Source organism: Chinchilla lanigera, unplaced genomic scaffold (assembly GCF_000276665.1).
Source record: "Chinchilla lanigera isolate Chin_1 unplaced genomic scaffold, ChiLan1.0 scaffold00013, whole genome shotgun sequence".
In the NCBI taxonomy this organism is placed as follows: Eukaryota; Metazoa; Chordata; class Mammalia; order Rodentia; family Chinchillidae; genus Chinchilla; species Chinchilla lanigera.
Window position 1 is genome coordinate 14686464 of NW_004955414.1, and position 20424 is coordinate 14706887.

Sequence of the window (20424 nt, forward strand, 5' to 3'; positions counted from 1 at the left end):
CCCTGTCCCAGCTAAGGCAGTACTGCAGCGCCTGCACAGCAGCTTGTCTGTTTGTCTGTCTGTTTTCTGAGGCACATACATGAGGTGCTGGGGATTGAATCAGGGCCTTCCCATGGTCCTATATTCCCAGCTTGCTTTTTCTTTTTTCTTCCTCTTTCTCTCTCTCTTTTTCTCTCTCTCTCTTTCTTTCTTTCTTTTCTCTCTTTCTTTTCTTTCTGATATTCAGTCTTTTGAGATAAGGTCTCACTATGTAGCCCAGACTGGCTTCCAATTAGTGGTAATTTTCCTGCCTCCGCCTCCAGAGTACTGGGATTACAGACATGGGACATTATGCCCAGATTCTTACTAAGTCACTAAACTGTCTAGGCTGGGCTTGAATTTACAATCCTCCTGCCTCAGCCTTCCAGAACACAGGGATTAGAGGAGTGCACCACCACATCTGGCAAACACACACAAATTTTAAACCCACACAGTCATGACCATACACCCACATGGTCTCACATCCTGGTCTCACATAGTTCACCCACGGGTTTAGACCTTGAACAGCCTCCCAGCTGAGAACTGATTCCCCTTAGGCCTCACTCAGGTGTCTCCCTCATCACTACCCACTACATGCTGTCATGAGCCCCAGCAGGGCAGCACAGCTCTGTTCTTCCCCAGCCCAGACTAGTAAGGTGGCACCTGGCAGGTGCCAGGAGGGAGGAGACACGGCAGGACTTGAGCCTGTGCAGCAAGGGACTCGGAGAGGGCAGCGTCTCCACCAGGGGCACCCAGAGCCACCAGCCTGCCCAACCTGCCCCAGCCAGGCCTCCCGGGGCTCCTTGCAGAGCCATGGACTATAAATGCCTTTACCTTTAGGTCTGGAGACAGCCAGGAGCATGAAAGAGGGCAGGACTGGGGCAGCAAGGGGCAGAGCACGAGCTGGGAAAAGAGCTCAAGTGTCCAGGCTCCTCGGTGCTCGGGGGACTCACAAAGACCCTTGGAGGCTGCCCTCCTTCCTCACCCACTGGACTGAGGAGAGGGAGGAAAGCATGGACTCAAGAAGTGGAAATCTCGCATCCAGGCCAAGAGGTCCCAAGGAGCTCGAGAGGACCAAGGCCAAGGTCAGAGGTTCCATCGAGCTCACTGGCCCAAGCCCCAGGGCCTTGAGTGCGGCCTACCTGTCAGGGGCTCCCCAGGCAATCTTGGTGTGTTCCTTCTCCTCCCGGCCTCAGCCTCCCTCCCTCTCCAGAGTCCCAGTCTAAGAAAAGCACAGGATTTGTGAGTTAGAAGGGACTAGAGACCTACTCTAGGAGAGGAACTCGAAATCTGAATTTTATTTTCCCAAAAGGTCAAGGGGGCCAGAGGGTTTCTGTAAAGCACACGTCTCACCTTGTGATCGCCCGTGAAGCTGTCTTCAAAGGCTCCCACACCCTCAGGGCTAGTGCCAAGATCCCCCGCCCCCCACACCTAGTCTGTCCCCCTCACTTCTCCATGGCCTGTGCCCCGGCTCCCTGCTGTGGTCGAATGAGCCAGGCCTGTGGGCCCCATTTGCTAAGGAACTCTCCCCAGCACTTCCCACATACGCCTCCTGACCTTGCCTCTGAGACATCTACCTGAGGACCACACAGCCAGCCTCAGCTCCCTCCCAGCCTGGGTAACCTGGCAGAGAACGGTCTCCCTCACTAAAGTCCCTGCAGTGCAGCTCTCACAGGGTCACCAGCAAGGCTGTGGAGCCTAAGGAGGGGCCTGAGCCCACCACGTCCAGTGGCCTCCCGTTCACCCAGGCCCACAGGGTCACCCACTCAGCAGGACCCTCCCCCAACCCTCCCTGCCACCCAGGAACTGAGTTCAACAGGAGGAAGTCACTGAGGCCACACCCCTCTGTTTAGCATGACTGACCTCAGGGCCTGAAGCCAGGGGCCAGGATCCCGGAGCAGGAACAGTGAAGAGAGGACCCCTAGTCCATCGCGATCAATAGGCCTGGCAGCTGCTCCCCGTGCTGGGTGCCAGGCTGTGTTTCAAGCTTGTGACGTGGACACTATTACTTCTGACCACCGTTAGGATTACTGATTAATTATCTCCCTGTGTTTCATGAATGCAGGAAGTGACTTCAAAATCTTTATACTAATCATGAAAGCAGATTCCTTATACTCGAATATCACTCCACATTTTGCTAAACAAAGGTTACCTCCACATCTTCTTATTTTTAACCCTAAAGTGACCTCAGGACGGAGGGTGGCAGGGATAAGGGAGCCCTGGGATTTGGCCCATTCTCATAGCTCCCTTTTCAGGTCAGCTGCCACGGAAGGGGCCTGGCAGGGCACCCCACATCCCTGTACTCAGCCCACGGGGAGTCGCTCCACCCCCAGAGGACACCACACACTGACCTTGGGTCGCTTCCACCTAACGGCGGGGCCTGGGGCACCCTTGTAGTAGAGCGAGTCATCCGTGGCAGGGAAGTGGGGGTCCTCGAAGAGCACCTTCCTGCGCAGACAGGCCCGCTTCAGGGAAGAGTAGTTCTGGTTCTCATAGGCTTTCACACAGGAGAACATGGCGGCAGCTGCCCCAGAGACGGGAGGCAGGAGCACCTGGAGGACAGGAAGGCAAGATGTCCGTCACCCAGGGATACCGGGATTCCTGCTGTGCACCTATCCCATGTGACCCCTGACAGCCCAGGGAAGTGGGCACCCCCATCCCCATCATACAGGCACGGAGAGGAGGCTCAGAGAGGGTTGGAGGCTCACCCAAGGCCACACAGCTGGTACCAGGCAGAGCAGAGGCAGGCCACTAGGATTCTCTCCTTTCTGATGCCTCAAGGTGATTCCAGGCCGCAGGCCACTGAGAGCTCCGGGCATTAGGCCTAGGCCACACCCACTCCCTTCCCTCCCTTTGTTTAATTAGCCTTCCCCAGACTTCCCCAGACTGAATCAGACAGGGCCAACCCCAGCAGCTCTGTGGCCGCTGTCACACCCACAGGGAAGCAGCTGCCCAGGTCCTACAATCCTCATCCTGCAGGGCCCACTTCTGCCCTGTGAGAAGCCCTGTTTGAGGCACCCGAGCCATCACTCACACCCTGTCCACCTGTTTCCACATCCACCCTGGAACCAAGGTCTCTGACCCTCTAGAAAGCAGGTTCAGGCTCCTGAGTCCCCCTTCACTCTCCAGGGGCCACAGGGGTCCAGCTAGCACCCTGCCCCTCACACCCACCTGCTGACCAAACTCAAGGGACACAGACAGGACCAACATGGAGAGAAAGAGAAGAACTCAGGGAAGAGAGAGGAGGCAAGGGCAGGGCGAGGCACACTGCGGGTGCTGACAGGAGCTTGGGCGGTCAGATACCGGAAGGACTGTCCCTTTTATGCCAGGCTGTCCCTCACTCTCCATCCAGGCTGCAAGAACTCAACTCCTCCTGGACCTGTTCATCCTGGGGCTTGTCCAGGGCAATGCTGCAATCCCACTGAGTTTCCCAGACCCACTCTGAGGGAAACTGCGGCGCAGGAGGTTCACTCCTGATATGGTTTGCGAGCAAGCCTGCTAAGGATGCCAAGCCATTCCACCTCTCTGAGCCCCTGCTTATCTCAGAGTCCAGAGTGCTAACCATTACACGATGGAACTGCCACTCTGCTTATGTCTACAATGGGAACGATGCTGCCTGAAAAACCGGAGAGCCATTATAATCACCCAAAGGCTGGGAGACGGTTAAGAGGCCAGCAGGGAAGGAAGACCTGACCAAGCCCCTCCCACTCCGCTGGCACCTCCCGTGTGTAAGCCACTTGGCTAGAAGTTTGTGTCTATCATTTGCAAACCCTGCTAGTTGGGCACGTTGTCCAGAAAGAGAGTGGAAGTGGCCTGCCCAAGCTCCCAGGGCAAGGTCGGGACTGGAACCCAGGTCTTCCAACCCTGATGCCCCTACCCTGGCTTCTCCAGCCTGCCACTCGGGATGAAGAACTGAGTGCTGGCCGGTGGGGCGCCCCCAACAGCCCACTGCGCTGCGGCCTTGCAGGAGGGAAGAAGAGAACATTCTCCAGGAAGAGCAGAAACAGCGAAAGAAAGTGAGACGGGCCAGAGTGTGGACACAGACAGACAGCAGGGCCCGCCCTTCATCCTGTCTGCTGACGGGGTGACAGCTGGCTTGTCCCCTGCACTGTGCCGCAGCTGCTTCATCTCTGGCTCTCTCAGCCATACAGGGCCGCTGCCTGACCTCAGGTCAACAACTTAACCTCTCTGGCCTCTCCTCTGCCACCCTCCCTCCGCCTCGCCAGACCTTGGAGGCCTGCGGGGTGGAGAGGGGGAAGCCTGGAGAGCCTTCTGGCCCGCAGGTACCACGCAGAGCCGTTGCAACATGGGTTTCCAGCAGCTGGGAGCTCAGGAAGCAATTTAAGTGCAAGAATTAGATTAGAGAAGCTGAAAACAGGAGCCCAGAAGCCAACTCTTGCTATTCCTGTGTTTCAGAGCCCAGAGGGCCCAGAGAGGGGAAGTGGCTGGCTGAGGTCACACAGCCAGGCTGGTGGAGAACGACAGCTCCGGCTGCCCTCCAGCACACACCACTGCGAGGCTCTGCTCCGGGGAGGAGAGAGTGGGCTGACGGGAAAGCTCGGATAGGAGGGCCCCCGAACTGGGGCAGCGGGTGGAGGATGCGAATTCAGTCATTGCTCTGCCTCACGCTCCCAGCCAGGGTGACACTGGCCTCCCTGTGCTGGGCTCTTCTGGGCCCTGACCTTTGCCCAGACAGCCCTCCTGCACCCTCAAGGTGATCGTCCATGGCATCTACTGGCCAGTGTCCCCTAGGGCCGCAGGGTGTGCAGCCCCTCCTGGTAGCTTCAGGCACGGAGGCAGGAACCCCCCACTCCAGCCTCTCCTCTCAGGACTGGAGATTCGAGCGTGGCCCTGGGACATCCTACAAAGTGTCCAGTCTGAGCCTCCCCGCTGCCACTTCCTGTCCTCTGCCAATCTCACCCCTGCATCTCACCTCCTGAGTGCAGATGCTACGAGCTCCATGCAGTTCCCTCGAAACTGTTAACACAGGGCCTGTTCACGTGCCATTGCTCCCCCAGTGCCGCCCTGCCTCGGCCGTCTGGGAGTCTCTCAGAGGACAGTGCTCATCACTGTGTTCCTCTGTGCACTTCCTGCCCACCTCTGTATCCCCAGCTTCAGGATGGGGCTGGGGATTTGGGAATGAACAGTCCTGACCAGAAGCTTCTCTGAGGGCTCAAGGGGGCAGCGCCCCATCACAGCTCAGGCCCTCAGGTCTGCTGGAGACGCCCCACTTCCCGCCACACCACTGCCTTTCCCTTCCTCCTCTTCCTGATGGCTGAGCGAGAGCACCCCATCCCCCACTCCTGTCCAGGCTGAGGTGGCTGCAGCCCTGGTGCTCTCTGCTGTAGCCCAGCCCTCTTCCTGCTCCTCACCGAACTTCCGCTTTAGTTTACCTGGGCCCACCTAAGTTGTGAGGCTCCAGACAGACTGCATGGCCTCTGGTCCGCATGGTCCTTGTCTGGAAGTAACAGGTAAAGTGCCTGGGCCCCTGTGCCTCTGTGAGAATCTAAAGCGGTACTGCCCACACAGCAGCGTGCCAGACACTCTGATCCACTGTGCCCGAGGGCTGTCAATACCAGCAGTCAACCCCTGATGAGGTTTCTAGACCCTGTCACGTACAGGAGGTTCCAACACAGAGGGTTCTGTCTCCAAAGAGCTTCGAGGCCTAGTGCCCCAGCAGGCACAGGCAGAGTAGAACAGGCGTTGTACAGAGGCACGACAGGGAGGTCAGTCTCGGGGCTCGGCTGCTCTGTAGGTGAGAGGTCTGCTCAAGCAGAGGCTGGGAGGCCCAGAGGTTCAGTGTGATTAGGACCTGGCCTGGCCTAGTGAGGCCGTGCAGATAGGGGAGGGGGTGCTGAGTTTGGTCAGAACAAGGGCGCTAGACCCGCTGCCAGGAAGCCTGCAGACAAGTCACTGGGTCCCACGATGAGCTGCTGCTTGGCCTGGGACAAGTCATGAGCCCTGTGAGCTGCTGTCAATCAGCAAGCCACCCTGGCCTTACCTGGTTCCAGCCTCTACTGTACAGAGGACAGGAAGAGAGTAGCATCTGGGCTCTAGGGCAACTCAGTCTGTCCTGCCTGAGGAGCAGTGTGTACCCTGTTCTAGCAGCATGTGGCCTGGTCTGCTTCTCCTTGGGCCTGCCAGAAGTGGTGGGGAGAGCCCAGCGGTGCCTGGGCTTCAGTCAGGACTCATCTTCTGGCAACCTATGGTGCCTGGCTGCAGGGGGAGGCTGACACCCTGAGGAGCCTTCCCTGGGCGTGACAACTACCAAAGCCATTTTGTACACAGAAGTACAGAGAAACTTCTAAGTCCTTGCCCCACTGGCTGGATCCAGTTAGGGCTTCCCAGGCAGGGCCTAGGCTGATGTTGTGATATTTTAGGGGAACCTGACACAGCAATAAAGACCGCAATAAAGACTTGGAGCACTGGTCTCCCCCCAATTCTCTCTCAAGGATCACTCAGTGTGGTCTAGATGTCTTTACCCTTCATAGCCTGTGCCCATCCCCTACATACTACAATAAAGGACAAGTGGGCCCAGGGTGAGGGCCTTCCACAAGTAATGGCATCTGGCTGGAATTGAATGATTTTTTTTTCATTTTATTTATTTTTATTTTTTGTGGTACTGTGGATTAAACCCAGGACCCCAGCCATAGTAAGCGAATGTTCTACCACTGAGTCCCACTTGTACTTGTACCCCAGTCCCCACTTGTACTGTATTTTAAAAATTCTTCCAGTTGCCTTTTTTTCTGGACAGTAACATTAACTTCGTATCTATAGTAAACACATGATTTCCCCAGCCTCAAAAGGAAAGGCAGAAAAAAGAAGAAAGAAAGGTAGACAGATATAGATAGATAGATAGATAGATAGACAGACAGATAGATAGATTATGGAGGATACAGTGCTTAGTGGTAGAGCACTTGCCTATTATATTTAAGGACCTGGGTCAGTCCCTAGCATGTGTGTGCACATACAGGAAGAAAAGAAAGAAGGAAGGAAGGAAGGTAGAAAGGAAGGAAGGAAGGAAGGAAGGCAGGCAGATGGGAGGGGGGCTGATTAAGGGAAAAGGGAGCTAAGTTAAAGAAAAATAAAATACTAAGTTGCCAGTGGTGCAAGTGGGACCCTCAACATTACACCCGGAGATGGTGGGCAGTGTGGCTGCCGGGACTGGATTCCAGAGCTGTGCCCGAGGGCCTCCTTTTCCCTTCCTCCTCTTCCTGATGGCTGGGTGCCAGGTGGTGCCCACACCCACTGCCCATGCAGAGGTGGCTGACGCCCTGGTGCTCTCAGCTGTGACCCAGCCCTTCTCCTGTTCCTGACTGGGCCTTGGCATTATTCCCTAGGGCCTGCCTAAGATGTGAGGCTCTGGACATGGCCTCTCTGGTCTGCTGGACCTTGTCTAGAAGGAGAAGCTTCTAAAAGAGGAAATAATGAGCCTCCTTGAGCCTCTGGAAGGATGGTAGCCAGTGTCAGAGGCATCATAAGAGCCAAAGAATACTGCTGAGCTCAAGTCCAGCAGCAAGAGGGCCTTAAATTAGCATACAAAGGGCCAGAAACAGCCAAGGTTAGCTGCAAACAACAGCTAGAAGAATCACCTACCAGTTAACTCAGCCCTATCGTAAAGCACTAGTCACTGAGACAACATAAGGCTAGACAAACAGAACAGCAGAGAGAGGCCACAAGAATGGGGATGTCTGATCTAAAACCACAGGGCACCGGAGAAGGGACCATTCTAATATACGGTGCTAAGTCAATTGGCTGTGCAGGTGGGAAAAGACTCATCTTGACCCCTACCTCACACCATACACAAAAACAAGTTTCAGAAGGATTGCAAATCTAACTGAAAGGTAAAACAATAATGCTTCTATAAGAAGATATAATAAAAAGAGCACATCCAAATAGCCAATAAATAGACATGGACATGGCCCTCTGTCAATCCTCAATATATCAGTAGAAAAAGAAATCAGCAGTGTTTCTATGTTAACCACAAACCATCTGAAAAAGAAGTCAAGGAAAAGTGCTCAATTACATTAGTCATTAAGGAAACATAAATTAAAACCACAATGAGGTACCAGTATACCCCCACTAGAGAGACTAAAGTAAAAACACCACGGTCACACACAAAAATCTCACCAGGAGTGTGCCAGTGTAGCTCAGGATGGAGCGCTTACCTAGCATGGAAAAGGCTCTGGTTTCCATCCCCAGCACAGCAAAAATACACAAACAAACCAAAATGACCCAAGTGAAACTCTTATATACTGGTGGTTGGAATATAAATTGGTACAGTAACTTTACAGAGCTATTTGATTAGATCTACTAAAGTTGAACAAATGCAACCTATTACACAGTAATTCCACTCCTAAGAATATGTCCAACATAAATGCATGCACACATTTACCAAAAAACATATTTGATAATGTTTTCACAGTGGTATTTGTCTGAAATTGGGGACAACTCAAGTGTTCATCAACAAATAGATAACCAATAGATAAATATGTTATACATTCATATACTGTAATACCAAACAATAATGAGAATGGAGCCAGGCATAGCGGCACATGTCTGTAATCCCAGCTATTTGAGAAGCTCAGGTAGGAGGATGGAAAGTGCAAGCCCAGCCTGGACAATTTAGTGAGACCCTGTCTCAAAAAAAAATGTGCTGGAGATGTAGCTCTGTGATGAAGCACTTGCCTAGCATGTGTGGGGCCCTCTGTCAATCCTCAATATATCAGTACAAAAAGAAATCAGCAGTGTTTCTATGTTAACCACAAACCATCTGAAAAAGAAGTCAAGTAAACAATCTCATTTATAACAGCTCAAAAAATAAAATGAAATACTTAGGAATAAATTTAACCAAGGACATGAAAGACCTATACATTGAAAACTATAAACACTGAGGAAAGAAATTGAGGCCATAAGCAGCTGGAAAGGTATACTATGTTTATGGAGTAGAAGAATTAATATCATTACAATGTCCATGTTGCTCAAATTGATCAGGTTCAGTGCAGTCCCTATCAAAGTTCCACATACTTCTCAGAGATAGAAAAAGGAACTCCAAAATTTATAAGAAACCACAAAAAATCTCAAATACACAAAGCAATACTGAGCAAAAATAACAAAGCTGCAGACATCACAATACCTGATTTCAAAATATACTAGAAAGCTGCAGCAATCAAAACAGCATGATATGGCAAAAAAAAAGACACATAAACTGGGTATAGTGGTGCAATGCCTGTAAGCCTAGCTATTTGGGAGACTGAGAAAGGAGGATCCTAAGTTTGAAGCCAGGCTGAGCAATTTAAAAAATGGCTGACAATGTAGCTCAGTGGTAGAACACCCCTTGGTTCCATCACCAGTATGAAAAGAGAAGAAAGGAAAACAAAAGAAAAGAGAAAGAAAGGAAAGGAAAACATAGACCAATGGAACAGAATAGAGAGACTAGTAATAAATCCACACACTTACGGCCAATTGATTTTTAACAAAGGTGTCAACAGCACACAATAGGGAAAGGACAGTCTGTTCAATAAAGTGTGTAAGAAAGCCAGATAGTTACATGAAGAAGAATGAAATTAGACCCTTATTTCACAACATACACAAAAACCAACTCACACCTGTTAGAATGGCTATTATCACCATGCTAGGCATGGTGGTACACACCTGTAATCCCAGCACTTGGGAGGCAGAAGCAGGAGGACTGTTATGAGTTCAAAGCCAGCCTGTCTGACATAGTAAGTTTAAGGCCAGCCTAAAATGGATAGTGAGACTCTGGCTCAAAAAAAAAAAAAAAAAAAAAAAAAAAAAAAAAAAAAAAAAGAAAAAGAAAAAGAATGGCTGTTATCAAGATGAAAAATAACAAATCTGGTAAGGATGTGGAGAAAAGGGGGCTTGTACCCTGTTGGTGAGCATACAAACTAGTACAGTCAGAGCCAAGTGCGGTGGTGCACGCTTCTAATAAAGCACTCTGGCAGGCTGAAGCAACTTAGTGATTTAGCAAGATCCTGTAAATAAAAATACAAAGGGGGCAGAGGCCTGGGGATGAAGCTCAGTGAAAAGACCCTGGGTTCAAGTAAGAGTACCACCACCACCACCACCAAAAAAAAGAAAGAAAGAAAGAAAGAAAGAAAGGAAGGAAGAAAGAAAGAAAAGAGTAGCAGTACAGCAAGGATGGAAAGCAGTAGGAAGGCTCCACAAAAAAATTAAAAATAGAACATGATCAACAGCATGAATGATCCTGGAAGACGTTATATTTTAGGTAAAGTAAGCCAGACACAAAAAGACAAATAAGGCATGATCTCACTTGTACGTGGAGTGTAAAACAGTCGACCTCATGGGGAAGGGTAGAATAATGGTTGCCAGAGCTGGTACATCAGTACAAAGCATAATTTCAAGAGATCTGTTATAGAACATGGTGACCACAATTAATAATAACTTTTTTTGTTTGTTTTGTTTTTGTGGCACAGGGAATTGAATGCAGAGGCACTCTACCACTGAGCTTCATCTCATCCCTATTTTATTTTTTTCATGTTGAGACATATCTCACTAGTTGCCCAGGCTATCCTTTTTTTTTATAGTTTGGTGCACCACTTTATTTATTTATTTTTTTTTTGCTATCCTTTAACTTACAATCCCCCTGCCTCAGCCTTCTGCATAGCTACGATTAAAGGTATGTACCACAATACCTGGCTTGCATTGTATTCTTGAAGATTGCTAAGAAAAGGGGAAAAAAAAATCAAGACTTAGGATGAAGCTCAGTGGTACAGCCCTTGCTTAAAATGTGCAAGGCCCTAATTTAGATCCCTAGCACCACCAAAGGAATTTTTTAATTAAAAAAAAAAGGTCAATATGTGAAGAAATGTGAATATTTTAGCTTGATTTGACTGTTTTGTATTGTACACTTATTTCAAAATAGCACATTGCACACGATGCATAGATACAACTTCTATTTGTCATTTTAAAGAATTAATGTTTACAAAAGGAAAAGCAGACATAACCCACTACAGTGAATAGAAAACAGGATGATGGGAAGTGTATTAACCAGCTTTCTGTTACTGTACCCCATACCCAAGATAATCAACTTCTAAAAAGGTTTACTTCACTCACAGTTTGAAGTTTCCAGTGCCTGACAGGGTTGATAACTTGCTTCAAAGCCTCAAGTGGGGCTGGTGGATGACAGCGGTGGGAAGCACATGCTACACCAAAACCACCAGCCTTGTCCTGGCCAATAGGAAGAGATGGGGCCCCAAACTCCCCTCTGAGAGCCACTTATCAATGACCCAAAGCCTTCCCACCAGGCCCCACTCCTAAAGGTACCACCACCTCCCCAGAGAACCTCCCTGGAACTAAGCATTTAACGCATCGGCCTTTCTGGGAGCTTCCAGACCCAAACTGAAGCACTGCTTCTGGGGAGTGACCAGAAGGGGCATGAGGGGGCCTTGAGAGCTCTAGTAAAACTCTTCCTCCATCTGGGTGGTGGTTCTATGGGCTTGGTCCCTTTGAAAATCCACTGATCTCTGCACTTAAGATGTATGCACTTTGCTGTAGATCACTCATGCTTCAACAAAAACTTCAAAGACAACAAAAAGCCAGCAGATATCCTGGGAAGAAGGGAGGCTGACTCCCCTGACCCAGGCATCCCCAGATCTGGGCTCTTCACAGCTGTGGCCTTGGCATGTTGGACACTGCCTGCCTGGGTGGAACAAATTGGGGAGGCAGAGCAAGAGAGTGCCAGACTGGTCAGAGCACTGTCCCTGGCCCAGCCTGATCATGCACAGACTGTGTGACTCTCTACCCATCTCCACCTCCATCCCTTGGACACCTGTGGCATTCAGAGCTCTCAAGAGCAAGACAAAGTCCAGCATGAATGGTGTTCTTCTGCCCGGCCCAACAGAGCATAGATCTCGAAGTTTCTTCTGCAGCTGGGGAGGGGGTGCCAGCCAGGCTCAGGCTGCCTCCACAGGTTCTTGGCCCTGAGAAGAGCAGGCCCAGTGCTCATAGGAAGGAGCTGAGAGGACTCAGAGAGAGGTGAGGGGTAGGGAAAGGGTCCTGGATGAGCTGGAGGTCCTGGTATGCCAGCACAAGGATCAGGCTTTGTCCTGAGGTGGTGGAATGCTGAGGAAGGCACTGAGCAGAGGGGCTTGGCCACAGCTGTCTTCGGAAGACTCATCTGGCTTTCTATTACCACCTGAATATGCTTTGCTCCCCACCACCCTCCAAAAAAACTCTTAGGTTGAGGCTTCTTTCGCCACATGGGCACAGTGGGGGGTTGGAATCTAGTGGGAGGTGTGATGGAAGTGAATGAATGAGTGAGCGCCTTGATGGGGAAGATGAGCTACCAGGGCTGGGGGATGGCCCCTTTTCTTGCTTTCATACATGTCTGTCTCCTCTTCTGTTCTTGGCTGTCAGTTGAAGCTGCACGAGGATCACACCCATTGTGGCCGCCCAATTTTGGACTTTCTGGTCTCCAGAACCATGAGCCAAAATAAACCTGCGCTCCTCTACAAATCACCCAGTCTCAGATGTTCTGTTATAGCAGCATAAACCAGACCAGAATCCTGCCACATGGAGGGGAGGGAGAGAAGGACAAGACTTGGCCAGAAGGAAGGCCACAGAGCTTGAACCAGTAGCTCACACCCTGATGGAGGGCAACAGGGCTACGGGGGAGGCAAACCCAGGGCTACAAGCCCTCAGGTGGTGGCGTAAAAGGGAGGGTGCAGCAATGCCCACTCCCTACAGTCCATCATGCCACAAGCCTGGCAGGAGGGCAGCATCCAGTGCTAGCTGAAGGAGCCAACACTGCCCCACACCCACAAGCTGGTGATCAAGGCCCCCATTTGAAACTCCAACTGCTCCCCCTCCCAGCAACACACACACACACACACACACACACACACACAATCACCCTTTGCCCTACAAACAAGGAAGGGCTGCACCTTTATGCTGCTTTCAGCACCTAGCAGACACTGTCATTCTCACTTGCACATCTTTGCTGACACCTGTTCTGGGCTAACACTGAGCATCTGAAGTAGCGGGGTGGTTTCAAGGCTACCTCAGGTGAACACACTGCAGTCAGTGCTTCCAGGAGTGAGGCAGCTTGTGAAGGAGGGATCTGGATAGGGAGAATGCCAATGCCACAGACAGACCAGGAGGGGCAGCAGGCGGAGGGGAGGTGGGGAGCACCCGAGCAGTGGGAGGATGGGTGGGGCTGAGGAAGCCAGGCTGGGGGTGGAGGTGCCTACTGGATACTGAGTCAGGGGCATGAGTGGGGGTCAGAGGCTAATGAGGTGACCCAAGCCAGGGAAAGCCAGATGCCAGGGAAGGGGGACCTACGAAGGCCAGGGCTCCAAGTGTGGTAGCTGACAGGTCATTTGTGCTTTTGTTTTTGTGAAGGTATGTATTGCCTGTCACCCCGTACCCTACTGTCATTCTCCATCTGCCCCATGAGCGGCCATTTTAATAATGCTCTTAATGTGTCCCTTTGTCCTGTGGAGGGTGTATTCTGACCTCCTAGGCCCCCATACCCCACGTGTCTGTACTGAGAAACTGAAGGCAGGAAGGGGAAGGAGAGCTGGGCTTGGGCCAGGGCCACCTCTGTCCTTTGGCTCCTTGGCCACTCAGGGTTCCAAGCTCCCCAATTCCGGCTCCAGAGCCCAGGCAGCCAGGCTCCATGAATCACTCCAGCCAACGCCAGGCAGGCTGGCACCAGCGCTGGGAAATCCTGTCTTTCTCCTCCCTCCCCTCTCCTTATCATTTCTGTCTGTGTCCAATCTGTTCTCCACTCAGCTGCGGAGTGATTTTTCTAACACACAAATCCAACCAGGTGGCTCCCTGCTAGCCCACGCTGAGGGCCCGGGACAGAGCACACACGTGGGCCACAGGTCTCCAGCTGGTCCTGTGGAGGTGGTGGCGGCCCTGGAGCACTGATGGCCCCCACAGCAGGAGCAAGGAGCTGGGCTCTGGGCCTGGCTCTGTGTGGCCCTGACTGAGTCATGAGGCCTGACTCCACAGCTGTTCCTCGTTTGGGGCTTGGAACTGGGTCCTGCCCGGGATGTCATGCGGAGCAGGGAGCTGGAAAGCATCTGTTAGCAGGACAAACAGGGGAGAGGAACCTCTGAAAGGGGGATCCCGGCTCACGGGTTCCAGTGGGACTCGGGCAGGGACAGGAAAAAGCCAGGAGCTTTCTGCCTAGGCTTAGCCTGGGTGATCAGCTTGCATGGCCTTGGCACTCGAAGATTCACATCTCAGGGAAGCCCTCAGTCACTGAAAACCCAGGACAGTGGCTCCCAGCCCAGGCCATGTCCTGCAAAGAAGGCGCAGGGTCGGGGGAAGATGCAGTTGAGCACCGCAGAGGGGGCGTTCTTCCTTCTGCCAGGGTGGGCGGGGGTGTGATGGCTGGAGCCCCCCGCACAGGCGCCACTCACTCCCTTGCAGGGGACACAACCTGACAGAAAGACTTGCTCTGATAGTCACAGAAGCCACTTCTCTGTCCCACTGTGTTGTGTGACCCCAGGGAAGCCCCTGCCCTCTCTGGTCTGCAAGCTCTCACTGTGAAATAGTGGTGAAGGAGACACTCCTCTTTCTACATGGGCAGTCTATGCCCCTAGCACACCTGCCTCCAAGACTCAAGGCGTGAAACCTGATGAGCCATGGTGCCCATTCCTCAGACAGGAAAACTGAGATCTCTACCCTCAGCTTGAGCTCCTCCAGACCTTAGAAATGAGCTGTGCTGTTCTCACTGCATAGATGGTGGACAGAGGCTCAGAGGGGCAAGAGGAACATTTAGGGCAAAGGCAGAAGCCTGCCACATCAAAGCTCCCCCTCCACTTGGCTCACCACCCCTTCCTTACGCCAAGACAGAGACACTCTCACCAGCCCCTATGAGTCCTACCAGTGTCCCTCCGCCCATGCCTCGCACCTGGTCCTGCTCTGTCCCTGGCTAAGGGAGAGCGAGGAGCCAGGCAGGCTCTGCCCTAGACCCCAGGAAGGCAGAGGAAGAGGGAGTCACTCAGACAGGAAGACAGACAGGAAGACTGCATGGAGGAGGCGGCATCTGAGCAGGCCTTCACAGGGTGGACTGCAATTTGAGAGATCAATGTGGAAGACTTTTGGGGAAAGATGCCATTTAGGCCAGGCTGGAGGACAGGGTACAGGGGAGAAAGAAGAGGAAGGAGGGACGTGCACAGAACTGCCACAGGCGAGTGGTGGCCCCTGTAAGCCAGGCTAAGAACTTGGGGGTGTGACTGTGTGCGACAATTCATAAGAAGCCTGAAAGGAAGGGAGGCCCAGGGCCCAAGCTGATACAGGAAGTGAGACCAGGCTGCAGAAAAAGCTGAGAGAAGCAGGGCCCAACAGAGACCCACACAGGGTGGGCCCATCGCATGCAGGTCTCAGTAACATGGGGCTGGCTGAGGTCCCTCACTGGAGACTCCTCCTAGGTCGGCACACCCGTCTCAGGCTGAGCAGCATGTCGGCAGCACTCCCAGGACCCTCACTGCTCTGAGCCATGTCCTGTTCCTGCCCACAGGAGCTCTGAAGGTCAATGCCCCCTCCCCATGCCCAGACGGGGGCCAATCAGAGCCTCAGAATGGTTGACTGGCCCGGAGATGCTCTGTCCTGTCCACATGCCCGTCCTCAGATGGCCCATGGAGGGGCGAGGCGACTAATGTCTCTGTACCTCTGGCTTCTCATCTGTGACAGGAAGGTCTTTCCCCTCCACTGGCCCAACTTGCTCCCCTCACTGCTCTCCCCTCACCCTCACCTCTGCTCTAAGCAGGACTCGGCCTCAGGACTCGGCACTCTCATCTGTATCTTGTCAGGTGATGGCGAGGATCCAGTGCCCCTGCCTGGCACTGCCATTACCGAAGAAATGTCCGAAATGAGTTGTACTCCACCCTGAAGACCTAGCACACTGTCAAAGGCAGGTCGGGATCCAGGGCAACCTGTGGTCACATACCAGCACACCCCTTCTCCCAAACATCCCTGAGCTTTGGCCACCGTGGCTCAGGGGGGCCCCAGGGTCAGTGGTGCAGCAGCCCCAGGCCCTGCCTGCAAGGCTCCCGGGCTGCGAGGGTGGGGAAGAAATACCCAGACACTGACAGTGACCTCACAGGGAACCAGGACTGGGGCTCGGGGAAGCCAGCAGCTGTGGTCACCCGGGATTGGGGGCAGGGGTGGAGGACTGGGCATGGTGCCTGAAATGACAGGGCATGGTGCCTGTGGCCGGCGGAAGAATGGCCCCCACAGATACTCACATCCAAATCTCTAGAGCCTGCGACTTGGCGTGTATGACACTAGGGACTTGCAGATGTGTTAAGAATCTTAAAATGGGGAGATTATCTTGGCTTATCTGGATGCATAATCACAAGAGAAGGGGGAAAAAAGCCCGGGATACAGCTCAGTGGCACAGTACCTGTCTAGCAAGTTCAAGGTCCTGAGTTCGATTCCTGGTCAAAAAAAAAGAGGGAGGCAGGCTGATGCTGTGTATGTGTGTGGTGTCTGTCTGTCTCAGCCATAGGGAGCATTCGATTCCCAAGGGAGGGGAAGCAGAAGGGAATCTGACCGGGGAAGAGCACAAAGCACTGGTGAAGGGAGCAGAAAGTGGGGTGAAGTGGTCACAAGGTGCCAGCAGCCGTCGGAGCAGGAACAGACAAAGATGGATTCTCCCTGGAGCCTCTAGAAGAAACCAGCCCAGGTTTCAGCCCCGTAAGACTCGTGTCAGACTCCTGACATCAAAAACTCTAAGAGAATGAAGCTGTGTTGTTTTAACTAACTTTCTGGTCTTTGGTTACAGCAGAGAAAGCAAGAAATGCTGTTCTTTGTTTCTTTGAGATAGGGTCTGGATGTGCACCAGGCTGGCCTCAAACTCCTGATCCTCCTGCTTCAGCCTCCTGAGTGTAGGATTGTAGGAGTGTGTCACCAAAGCCGGCCTCAAAATACTGTTCTTAAAGAGCAGTGGGTGGTGGGTAAAGGAGCCCCTCCCCTCCTGCTCGGGGAAGCCACCCTAAGGATGAAGTTACTACATCTTGAATTGCGCCCATGTACAAAAAAGTCACCCTGAACTTCATGTTTTACTTGTTATCCCACCTCACCAACTGGCAGACGCTTCCCAGCAGTGGGGTCACCACGGCAGGGACTGGCTAAGCAGAGAGGGAGATCAGATCAGCAGCTCTCAGACTTTGTCCCTCAGCCCTGGGCTCACCTGGCAGTGCTGGACAGCTGTGTACCAATGGATGGGTTTTGGTCTGCGCTGGCTGCTGGCGCCTTCGCCCACAGCTGACCGTATGTCCCACTGTGACAGAAAACCACAGGCCACACTCACAGGCTCCCTTAACTTCAGTCACTGACACCTCATGTCCCCAGCTCTGGGAAAGCTGGGGTCACTTCAAACGTCTGAACAGCGAGAATGGGGAGTGGTAACTCAGCCATTCCAGGCCAGCACACACACACATTCTGCAACTTCCTGTCCAAGCCTGAGGGCTGGCTTCACCGACATCCCGGATTTGAGCCCCAAAGGGACTTGGCCCATTTTGCCTTCAGCGAACAGAGAAAGGCAAGGCTGAGGCCGGGGACGTCAGCAGTTGCCTGGAATGGAAGGAGGCAACCCCAGGGCAGCATCTGCAGCAGGCCAGGAGAGGATGCAGAAGTGGGGGCCTTGAAGGCCAAGCCTGGGGGCCCAAGGCGTGCCAAGGAATGTCCTGCCAAGGAAGGACAAAGGGATAAAGGGGCAGAAGAGGTGTTTGGGGGATTTGAGAGGTGGCTAGCAGGGGCTCCAAATGCACTCAGAAAGCTTGAATAAATGGGGACAGAGACAGGGCAGGGGCCCGAGGTAACAAGACCAGCTGCAGACAAATGGCCATCCAGACAGACCACCATTGCTGCCCAGGCCACACAGCTCCAAGGGAAATGGGTCATGGAACCTGACCGCTATAGCTGGGTCCCAGGGAGATGTTCACATGACATACTCTGGGTGCCCAGCTGTCCCACCCTGCCTCTCCCCAGACAATAAGAGGTCAGCAGACTCGGTCAGGCACAGACAAACCACTTAGGGTGCGGGCCTGCACAGATCAGCAGCTCCCCTCACCCATGAAAGCCAAAGGGGGCTCCGATTTGATTTCAGGGGAAGCGATACCACTGCCTTCCACTCTTATCCTAAATTAAGCCCCTCCTTCCTCCGCCCTCTCCTCTGTGATGGGACAATGTGATGCTGACTGTCAACTCCTATTCATTACAATGGCTACCAAACACCAAGTACTAGGGAAGTACTTCTAGTAACTTGCTCTAACTTCATCATCATCCCCCAACCTCTGTGATAGGCAGCTTTCACCCCCATTGCACACACAGGGAAACTGAGACAGGAGAAGCACTCTGCCAGTAGGCAGGAGGGTCAGGGCAGGACTCGGAGAAAGAAGACAGGGCCTGCAGGTAGGAGAATGGTGGAAAGTACCTCCCTGTGTCCTCCAGGAGATCCAGGGGCTCTTGTTTGGGGACAAGTGATCAGGGCTATGCTAAGAACCTGCAAGCAAAGCAGATGCAGAGGCAGCCAGAGACAGTACTGGCCTCAGAGCAAAGTCTCCAATGCCCCCAACGAACCCAGATCTTTTACAACACTGAGTCCAAATCTGACCTCATGAAATTCCCCCAGATCTGTCCACCCCAAGTGGTGGTTCCCATCTCAGAGAGCACCCCACCTATCCTTCCCCAACACTAGGGCCCTGTGCACCTCATGGCACCTCTCTGCCTCCTCCAGAGGCCTCTATCAGGTCCTCTCCTCTCCTGCCAAGCCTAGTCCAGGGAGGCATGCAGAAAGGACAGGGAGCCTCTCCCTGCTGTGGCCTCCTGCTCACTGGCCTGGACAGCAGCCCCACCACCATCACCATGACCATAGCCAAAGATGGCCCTTGTCAGACACACACCTGCCCATGTAATCCTGACCTGTCCAGCTATCCCTCGGCCGCACACCTCCAAGCCTTTGCCTGCGTTGCGCCCTAGGCGGCAATGTCCCGCCCTTTCTTCCCTTTGGTGAACTCCTTCCAGACCCAGCTCTGATGACAAGTGGACTGGTCCCCAGTTCCCAAACAAAGATGGGCCCCACCTAATTCCCTGGGGCCTCCGGGTGGGGCCTTATCTGTTGTCCCATCAGGCTCTCCCGCAGAACAGAGGCTCCTCAGGGCAGACTCCTCTGCCGCAGCACTCAACGCTGGCACTCAGCTCTGGCCTGGCAGGGGGCAGCAGCAGCTGTGCCCACCCTACCCCAGGATTCGGGGTGAGGTGCAAGCACCAGTCCAAGGACTATGGGAAGTCTTGACCCTTGCCGGTTAGTGGTGCCCCCAGGAGGCCTCACCCGGCACTGAGTTGCCCTCAGCGCTCGCTTTCCAGTGCTGGCACCGGGAAGGATCCCAATTCTCGCTCCAAAGTCCTAGGAGGGTGGCTCACTTCACCCCACTGTGACCCACTCTATCTTCATGGGTCAGGGGCTGGATCCCCCACCATGGCACCTGCTAGTGATCTGCCCTCCTTCACCTCTGGTCCCCCAGGTGGGTCTCCCCTGACACCCAGCCGCGAGGGGTGCAGGTGAGAACCTGGAGAGGATCAGAGAAGAGCCATTCCCTGCCAGATCCCACCCCATCCCGCCCCACCCCCAACACCGCACACCCCGCGCTGGCACCGCGGAGAAGGGGCCCCCATCCAACCCGGGGAGGAGGGCGAAGTAGGCGACGCGGTTCGGACAGCCGGAATCTCGGTCTTGCCCCCTTCCCCAAGCGGTGTGTAGAGAGGGTGGCACCCAGAAGGGGCAGAGGGGGTAACAGGAAGAGGGATTTACAAGGAAGAGGAGGAAATAAACGGTGCTGTTGCCAAGCCGGCCCCAGTAGCTTTAGGAAAATGACTCCGGAACACCCAGGGGGAGGTGGGAACACCCGGGGGTGTTCCAGAGGCGGAAAAGGCCCTTCGCCGCGGGCTGAGGGCGAAGGTGGGGTTGAGCCCTGGGCGCCCGGACCGATCCTCAAGGCCCCCGCCCCCTCAGGCCCTGGGCCGGCGCTCACCTTCCGACCCCGGCCCGCGGGACGTGCAGCCCCCTACTCGGATCGCGCTGGGGAGGCGGCGCCGGCCCGCGCTGCACCTGCACACACACCCCTGGAACACGAGCGCGCTCGCACACGCCTCCCTCGGCGCAGCGCCTCCTACCTGCCGCCCCGCCGCGGCCCGGGCCGGCTCCGGGGACGCAGGCACCGCGCGGGCAGCGAGCTCAGGCTGGACCGCCTGCGCTGGCCAGAGATGCAGCCCCGGAGGCCCTGGGGTGGGGGCTGAGCTCGGGCTCCCGGGATTCTGCCCACCGGCCCCGCCCCGCAGCCTCCGCCCAGGGGCAGCCAGAGGCGTGGTCTCGGCGGCGGGCAGGGCTGCGCGCATGCGAGCTGG

At 53.8% G+C, this 20424-nt stretch overlaps 1 protein-coding gene across 3 annotated transcripts in view; it reads right to left on the bottom strand.

Moving 5' to 3' along the window:
* Positions 1-20370, bottom strand: part of Capn5 (calpain 5) — a 54256-nt gene extending 33886 nt beyond the window's left edge. Inside the window, exons 1-2 of one of the 3 annotated variants that reach the window (XM_005379845.2) lie at positions 20194-20370; positions 2370-2570 (exon numbers count right to left, since the gene is read on the bottom strand). In XM_005379845.2, the coding sequence (XP_005379902.1) occupies positions 2370-2534 (165 nt within the window). In that variant the 5' untranslated portion in view covers positions 2535-2570; positions 20194-20370. The other 2 variants (XM_005379844.2, XM_005379843.2) reach the window with 2 other exon arrangements.
* Between the last annotated feature and the right edge of the window lie 54 nt (positions 20371-20424).